Genomic DNA, 8898 nt, shown 5'->3' on the forward strand with positions numbered 1-8898 from the left:
CCCGTTTCTTTAGTTTCCTCGTAAACAGCCTGGGTCGGAGCGGGGAGCCCGCGGGCCCCGGGGCCGCTAGATGGCAGTAGCGCTATTATGAAAACACCCTCTGGCCCCAGGGCCTATTTCGGGCCTTAGGAGGTAGTTTGTTGAAAGACCACGTTAGTATGGCAGCTTTGCTGAAAAAACGGTCACAGTTGCTCTAAACAGGGGCCCCCGTAATTATTTGGCCTAATATTTGCTGTGCATAGAGTCAGCCAGTCCAGGCAGGGAGAGTGGCCGTTGGCCTCATAAAGACGCCTGTGTCCTCTGTGTTCAATCGGGCCATCTGTCTTTGTCACGGCACGCCGGTTGACACCCCATATGTCGGCATTCGCCACGAGGCCCTTCAGCGAGAGCTATAGTTACAAGTGGCTTTTGAGTCATCCGAGCCCTTGCGTTTCCCGGGCCCCACCTCGCTCTGGAAGCTGAGCTGCGCGGCCTGGGATCTGGTATCTGCAGCTGCCACCCGGCCTCCTTTCTTCCCCTGTGAAATCAGGGCAGCACAAGTGGGAGCACAGGGCGTCCCCGCCGGGCACGCTTCCCTCCGTTGCAAAATTAAATTTGTAACGGATCCCCCCCCCACCTCCACCCCGCCCGGCTCCGGCAGATCTGTGCCTGGAAACCGGCCGGGGGGTTGGACACTCGCCCCCTGAAGGGGTCCCCTCTCTGTCCTCCGTCTGTGGAGACGTCCTCCCCGTGTGTCCCTTGGGGCCTCGTTTCTGGGCTTCTCATCACCGAGCTGATCGCAGAGCACACAGGGGTCCATCAGAAAGACAAGTGAAATTTCCGGATTTGTTCAGAGTTGGCCGCTTCGGCAAAGCTGGTTCCCCGTAGTGGGGGTCCCGGGTTTCCTCCCACGAGCTGATAACCGTCTCTTTGGCCCAGAGTCGGGGAGCTAGCGAGCCTGGGTCACCCCACAGCAAGGAGCCTCGGCCCCAGGCTGACGCTGACGCCTGCTGGTGCCGGAGAGCCTGCTCCCCCGACCCCGCCTGCCCCTCACCATCCCAGGCCGGCGTCTTCGCTTTTCACTGCGACACTTTCCTCCCCTCCTGTTCTTTTCCGCTGATCAGCTTTGGAAGGATGGAGGGTTTTATTTCTGAAAGTACAAGGTGAATTTCTCCAGGAAGGGAACCCCCGGGAGCCGCAGTCGGCCCCCACACCCGGCGCTTGTCTCGGTGAGAGACGAGGAATTTCTCCCGGCGGCGCCCCCGTTTTTTCCCAAGCCATTGCGGATTGCCATCTTTGTATTTATATCTTAAAATGTCATTTTGGGTTTCCCCCACCTCAGAAAACTAGCAGAATCACCTCGGTATATTAAACATAAATCCCCCATTCTGGGCAATCAGCCCTGCATGTAAACTATTGCCCTTTGGTATTTTAAAGAAGAAGAAAGAAAGTTTTGAAGTGTGTAAGCGAATCCTCCTGCAGGCTGGCTACCGAGCACACGGTTGCTGCCTTTCATCACTCGGGGCTGCACTCCGCGCCATGTGAGCCTCCCGTTCTCAGGGCCGAGTATGTGGGCTGTTTCAGATCACGCTTGGCCGCCTGCCCGAATCCAGAGTTCTTTACAAAACAAGGGTCTCCAAGAACCGAGCGTACTTCACTGATTTTACTTATTAAAATTTTCCAGATCCGGTCCTTCTCTGCCCGTCTGGAGGTGGACGGCGCAGCCCTGGGAGTGTTGGCCCGGGTCGTCCCCCCGCCCCCCCATCCTTGGAGCTGCTTTGCGATGTGTAGCGCGTGGAGGTGGCCCCACACCTCACGTTGTTTGGGGTTCCCTCCTCCCGCCAGCCCACTGATGGGCCAGGCTGGTACCCCGGCCACGTGCTGGGGGTCCGGGCTGGGAGTTGGCCGGCACTCACGTGTTCTGAACTTCTAGTGAAAGACGTAAAACCAGTTAATTTGCAAAGCCGGTCTTGATTTATAGACTGCTCGCATGTACGTTTCTTTGTACGTTACATGCGTTTTATTTGCCAAGCTCTGAGCCGGGAGGAGGGTTAGTCTTTAATGTGGGTAAAGGCCTGTAGGTATTTTGGGTGGAAGACGTTCCAGGGAGGCGGCAGACACTATCTGTGCCTTGTTTCCTCGCCCCTGCCCACAGTCTGGCCGGGCGACTCCTGCCGGGAGTGGGTGCTCTGCTGGGCTCCCCCGGATGGGGACACGCTGCCTGGAGAGCTGGCCTCCATGAGGGGCCTTGTCACAGCAATGGTTTGCATCGCAGAGGGCCGGGGCCCGGCCTGCTTCTGTCCTGCAGGCGACGGACGGGCAGGTTCCATCTGGCCACAGACCTTCCCACGGGGCTCCTGGCCTGTCCCGCCCGCGCTGCAGGCTGAGCCCGTGTCTTTTCTCCCCAGGCGCAGGGACAGACCTTCACGTTCCCAGATCTGTTTCCTGAGAAAAAGAGGCCTGAAGGCAGTTCTGTGACTGAGGACCTGCAGGACCAGGTCCTGGAAGACCAGCGGCGGAGGCAGAGCTGCGACCCCCGGCTCGGGGGCGTCCCTGGCTGGTTCGGCCTGTGACGGGCGGCTGACGGCTCAGCTCAAATAAAAGTGTTGCTTGTGGAGACCGGCCCAGGCCCCCCACCCTGTGCTCTGTGCTCTGGGCCGTGCCCCTACCCGGAGAGCAGGGGCCCGGCCTCGGGTGTGCCCGCGTGTCTCGTCCTGGTCCCATGGGCCCAAGGCGAGCCAGGCAGGCCCGGAACCCTGTCCAGCTGGGGAGAGACCCACTTCCACAGCACCCGGGAAGTCATCTTGAGCTGCTCTGTCTAAGAGCTTGCTTTGGGCGGTTTGTGGGGGAGATCAGAGTGAGTGCTGAGGGCAGGAGTCGGGGTGGCCGCTGGGAGAGAGTCCGTCCAGGCTGGGGGTCCAGGGTGGTCCAGTCCAGTGTGGTCTTGAGCAGGGAGGGTGGGGGATCCAGAGAGAGTGGGGTTTAGGGGACTAGTCCAGAGCAAGGCCGCGTCTGGAAAGATTGCCAGCCGAAGGCTTGCGTGTGGGAAGTGGAGCGCCGTCAGGGACGACCAGCACCCGGGGACCCGTGGGGTGGGGTAGAGGTGGCGCTGGTCCCGGAGGGTCTGGGAGCCCTGTTCCCTGCGTCTCCGGTTCCTGAGATGCACCTACAGCTTGATTTCTCTCTGAATCACGCCCTGCAGCTAAAAGCCTAACCCTGAGCGCCCCCGGGAGCCAGCGCCCCGCGGCCACCCCCGGGCAGGGGGGCGGTGAGGCTGCCCCGGGCTGGCTGGGCCCGTCTCTGCGTGTCCGCGGGCCTGGAGATCTGGGGAGCGAGCGAGAAAGCACCGTGGGTGCCTCGGGGAGTCGGGCCGTGTTGCCCCGGGGGTGGGACACATGCCAGATGCCACGAGGGCTCAGGGACCACCCTCCTCCGCGGCCTCCCGGCTCCCCGCTCTGGAGCTTGGCTCTTCCCTCCGCGGGGGGTGGGGGGTGGGGGGAGGACAGTGGGGAGCCGGCTTGGCTGGCCCCCTCCACCCCGAGGGACACGGGGGGCGTCACGTGGGCCTTTGAAGCTCCCCTCCGGCTGGAGGGTGAAGGTCCGGGCAAACTCCACCCTTCAGCGTTGATTTAAAGTGATGGGGAAGGTCGGGAAGGAGGCTGGAGAACGGAGTCAATGGTATTTTCCTGAGAGAAATAATTCATGGGGCCCCGAGGACCCCGACTCAAGGCCAGGGGAGGAATCCCATCCTTCATCCGCTGCACTTCCAGAGCTGGCCGCCCGCACGCCCCCGGACGCAGCCCCCAGGCCCTTCCCACACGGCGGCCCCCTGCTGTCCTCGCTGTGCCCTCCGCATCCCCCAGGGCCTGGCATCTGCCGGTCACGGCCACGGAGGCAGGCCGTGACGTCCTGTGTCCTCGGCACCCCCAGGGCTGGTGGATGGAGTGGCCACAGCAGCGCCGAGTGGGGGTGGGACACAGCGTCCGGCACAGAGCCGAGTGTGTGGGGCAGGGGTGGAGTTGCCTTGCAGGGCGCTGAGCAACAGGAAACGGGCCTTCAGCTGGGGGGCTGCTTGCCCCTCCGCAGGCACGGAGCCTTGAGAAGGTGCTGTTTGACACCCCTGCCCCTCCCTGGCTGGAGGCTGGAGGCTTGGCAGGGAGACAGCCGGTGCCTCCTCGGGAGGTCTCTCTGCCACAGGTCGGTGGGCCCCGAGGTCGTCTTCTCCCAGCCTCGGTCTCCCCCTCCCTTGCCCGGCTGGGAGATGGTGGTCAAGACTTCCGGTCCCAGCATCCTCTTCCCCTCTGCTCCTCCACACGTGAGGACCAGAGGAGGGTCTGCTGGGGGCCCCCTAGGCTGTGTGTCATCCTCCCCACTCATGCATTTGCTGGACAGCCTCACGTGGGACTGGAAACAGGGAGGGCCCGACCCAGTGGACTTGGGGGCTCCCTTTCCCGTGGGGACAGCCCTGCCAGGAGCACCCCGGGCCAGCGCCTGGGGGAAAGTAAAGGGACAAAGGAAGAGGACTAGAGCCCACAACACCGCCCCCTGTGCTCCCCCCCCACTTCTTTACGGCCATTCCTCGCCTTGCGGGGGCTGTGAGACCCAGGTTACGGCAGGCAGAGCCCGCGAGGGGAGGCGCTGGGGGCTGGGCCAGCCGCCTTCTCAGTCCCCTGTGGCTGCCACGGGCCCTGCTTGGAGCCAGCAGGCCTGGGGGAAAGTAAAGGGACAAAGGAAGAGGACTAGAGCCCACAACACCGCCCCCTGTGCCCCCCCCCCACTTCTTTACGGCCATTCCTCGCCTTGCGGGGGCTGTGAGCCCGCGGGGGGAGGCGCTGGGGGCTGGGCCAGCCGCCTTCAGTCCCCTGTGGCTGCCACGGGCCCTGCCTGGAGCCAGCAGGCCTGTGCTGGTGAGTTATAGCTGCAGCAGTCCCGGCCTGTGGCCCACGGGACGCATCCCAGACCCCCCAGCAGCTCCAGGTGAGGCCCGGCCGCCAGGGCTGCCAGGACGGAGCGGAAGCCCATCTGGCCGCAGCCCCTCCGCCAGCGTCTGGTTTTCCTCTTCGAGGGCCAGAGTCTCCCCGGGGCCGCATCACGCTGTCATCCCAGCTCCACGTGCATCGTTTAAGTAACCGACTGCAGGTGACCCACCGCCTGGCTGGGCCCCTCGGCCGGGGGTGGGGGGGCCCGCTCACTTTTGCAGCTGGGACCCCCAGTTGAGTCAGGGGCTCCATCCTCTGGCCTCTGGGCGGCCTCAGCAGGGGACCCAGGCCCAGGGACACAGCCGGTCATCTGGGCTGCCCACACCCCCCCCCCGGCCCCTGTCCAGGCATTAAAACACAAAGGAAACTAAAGAAATCAGTCCCCTTGAGGGTGACTCTGGAGGGGGTCCCCTCCCACCTCCCGACTTCCATGTAATTCTGAACTCCATTCGTGAATGAATAAATGCATGAGTGTGGTGGACCCCCCCCGCCCCAGTTCAGCACGTCAGCTCGGCCACTCGGGAGAGCCTCGCCTTGTCCGCGGGTTTGAGAATCGGGCAGGGCCTGGGGCGGGAGCCAGGAGGGCCCCCAGCCACTATTCTCACTGAAGCTGGAGGCTGCGGCTGCCGCCCTGCTCCCTGGCGGTAAAGACGCCCCCGCCACCCGCTCACAGCACAAAGGGCAGAAGAGCTATAGCTGGTCAAGGGCTGCTCTCTTCTGTTTTCAAACAGCTTTATTGGGATACGGTTCACATCCGCCATGGAAAGTGTGTCATTGGATGTCTTAGCGTTCAGGCAGGTGTGCACCTATCGCTGTGATCAGTTTGGACACGTCCTCATGCTACCCACAGGGCAGCCCCGCACTCCCCACCCCAGCCCCGCCGACACAAGCCTCTGCCTCCGTCCATCTCTGCGGATTGGCCTGTTCTGCACACTTCACGGACGTGGAGTCTGTGCTGGCTTCTGTGGCTCGGCATCGCGCCCTCGGGCCCGTGCTGTAGCCCGCATCAGGGTTTCCTTCCATGGTGCGTATGGGCCGCAGACTGTGTATCTGTTTGTCCGTGGTGGGCGCTTGGCGTGTGTGTTATCATTGCTCGGGGATGGCGGGTGCTTAGCCTGGAATGTTTCACGGGAGGCCGGGGCTGCCTCACCACCGACAAGGGTGTTTATCAGTCCCTGAAAGTCCCCGAAGGCTGTGGAGAGATGGGCCACGTCCGCAAACCGCCCGGCTGCTGGACAGGGCCTGGACGGGGATGTCAAACAGCCTGCCCCCTTGGGGCCCTGGGAGCTCCACTGGGGTCAGGGTCGGGGTCAGGGGCTGGCACGGGGAGAGGGTTTCCAGACAGCCCCAGGACCCCCATCCCTGTGCCTCTCTCCTTCCCTAAATGCCGCACCTCGGGTCCAAAAGACACTCGGCTCCGGCCCTCGGAGGCCCTCCTTTCCCCGGGCACGGGGGCTGGCACACTCGTGCACTGGTCCCCAAGTCGCCCTGCGTGTGGGTGCCTGTCCCATCCTCGTAACCGACACTGAGTCCCGTCAGGACAAAGGTTTCCACCTCCTCTCAGAGCTGAGCTGGCTCTCTCTGCATGTCCCACCGTGCGCAGGGGGACCCCACCCCAGGGAAACCCCTCTATTTCTGCCACCGCCCCACACCTGCCTCCCCGGCCTGGCCCCCCGGGCGCTTGCCTTCTTGGGAGAAAGGGAAAGGTGCCCCGGAGACCTGGGTCTCCTTCCCAGGTTCCCACCCGCCCTGCCTGGAGGGAGCTGAACCCCGCATGGCTTGGCCCGGACACCCCAAGACGGACGCAGGGACACCCGGGCCACCGGCCCGGGAAGCAGCGGCCAGGACGGCTCCTCACGCGGCCCGCCAGGCCGACCTGTTCAGCATCTGTGTCGCTCCTTCCTGACTGAGATCATCCCCAGCACCGATCCCCCCAGATCACTTCGTTATTTCTTTGTAAATAGGGCTTTTCCTAGTCAAAATAATCACCATGTTTTGTGCTGCTCCCACATCTGGCTTTGATTGGCCCCCACCTCCTCGGGTGGACCTGGACCCCTGGCGCTGTGACGGAGGGAAGGCAGCCCAGCCCGCTTTCCTCCCTGCGCGAGGCCGGCCGGGCCTGGAGGACCCCGGTTCTGTCCCTGCACAGCTGCACTCCGGCCTGGGCCTGGCTCCGCCGGGCGCATCCTTGGTCCTGCCTTTGCAGAGTTGGGGTCCCGGGGCTCCCCTGTGGCTGGATGCTCCTCTCCCTGCAGCTCCCGTGGCCTCTGTAGGGGTGCCGGCACACACACGGCGTGCGATTCACCTCGCCGGCGGTCCTCTCCTTCCCGTGTGGGCGCACCCGTCTCCATGCGGGAGCCCTCTGGGCACCCCTGCGTGTGTCTCCGAGGAGAGTCCTGCTTTGGGGCACCCAGCAGCCCAGTATGCAGGCAGAGGTCAGCCCCTCTTTCTTCTGAGCCGCTCCCCTGGGTGACCTGCCCCTTTAATCCTCCCAGCCAGAGTCCCAGGTGGCCGCTCCCCTTCCCCCGGCCCTCCACCCTGATGCCGGGTCCAGACCGGGCCCTCCCGGGTAATGGAGGCAGGACCGCACACGCTCTGCCGTAGGGGGATGATGCCGTTTGGATGAACGTGGTGGTGCCTGAGTGACCTCTGCGTCGGCACCTGCAGCATCTGGGCTTTGCGCCTCCCGCCATCCCCTCCCGCCGAGCATGGTGAGCAGCTTTCCGGGACGTGGAATCAGGGGCCCTGGGCCGTCCACCTTGCCGTCCCTCCTCCAGCCCCGTGACGTTCCGTATGGCCGCTGGGTCCACCAGCCACAGACGCCGGGCGACAAGCGTCTGGGCAGTGGGCACAGGGCAGCAGAACGGCACCTGCCTGTGGGAGCGTGCCCGCTGACTGCCCAGAGGGGAAGACTGAAACACGCCGGAGGGACCTCAGAAGACCACTGCGGGGGCGGGGCCTCGTGTCCCTCGGCTCGGGGAGGTGTCTCCAGAAGCCTTCGTGCAGGCCCCAGGTAGGGGTGCCACGTGCCTGCGGACGGCACAGGGCGCTGACCTCATCAGGCCTTCCCTTCAGGCCGTGCTGGAATTCCGACGGCCCTGAACAGCCGATGCTCCTGACAGGTTCTCCCTGGGACTTCACCGGGGGCCAGGGCCCTAAATAATTTTTATAAAACCCATGTCAGCCCCAAACTGTGTGATATCTGATTTGTAGCCCTAACAAAACCCCATGCCTGCTGCCAGGGCGGGTGCGGTGTGAGCCGGTGGTGCAGAGGCCCTGGGTCCCGCTGGTGCATGGGCACACGTGTGTGAGCGAGTGAGGGGGGCCCGGGGGGCCTGTGAGGGCCAGGCGTCCCGCCCTTCACTTCCAGCTGCTGGCCTTGCCGCCAGGAGGCCCTCGGCTGCAGCCTCGACCTTCTTGTCTAAAATGTGGACGTGATCATGTCGGCCAGTGGGGAGACAGGGCCAGGCTGGAAGAAGGTGCCCAAGGGCTGCTCCCAGGACCCTGTCCCCCTGATGCCCGGTCCCCTTCTCCACCCAAGTGTGTGTTCTGGCTTCGTGCAGAGCCTGGAGCCCCCTGCCCAGCCCAGGTCTCTGTCTCCGTGGCTGCCCGTCACCACTCCTGGCCACCCGTGCATCCTGCCACGTCCCGTGTCCCTGTCAGGTGTGGCGGCCAGGTTGGGGGTGAGCTCCCGCACAAGGCCACGGTGTGGCAGGGCAGGCACGGCAGAAGCCCCAGCCAAGCGGCCGTGCTGTGGAAGGGTTCGTGTGGCGTCCAGGCTAGAGGCAGGGGGTGGTGCTAGAAGCGGGCACCTCATCACTGCCCAGCGTAGCGGCCCCACACCAGGCTACGTCCTTGGAAGTGCCACCAGGCCTGCTGGTCTAGGACAGAAACCTCCCTTCACGCTGGTCCCCAGCCCACGTGGCCCCCCAGCCGCCTG

At 64.3% G+C, this 8898-nt stretch overlaps 1 protein-coding gene across 1 annotated transcript in view; it reads left to right on the top strand.

Moving 5' to 3' along the window:
- The window catches only part of MRPL23 (mitochondrial ribosomal protein L23), a 5460-nt gene extending 2857 nt beyond the window's left edge, over positions 1 to 2603 (top strand). Inside the window, exon 5 of the mRNA XM_024749544.1 lies at positions 2388 to 2603. Coding sequence (XP_024605312.1) covers positions 2388 to 2552 — 165 coding nt within the window. The 3' untranslated portion in view covers positions 2553 to 2603. The remainder of the gene's footprint in view (positions 1 to 2387) is intronic.
- Positions 2604 to 8898: the final 6295 nt, after the last annotated feature.

This window comes from Neophocaena asiaeorientalis, unplaced genomic scaffold, assembly GCF_003031525.2.
Source record: "Neophocaena asiaeorientalis asiaeorientalis breed wild unplaced genomic scaffold, Neophocaena_asiaeorientalis_V1.1 scaffold43, whole genome shotgun sequence".
NCBI classification, from domain to species: Eukaryota; Metazoa; Chordata; class Mammalia; order Artiodactyla; family Phocoenidae; genus Neophocaena; species Neophocaena asiaeorientalis.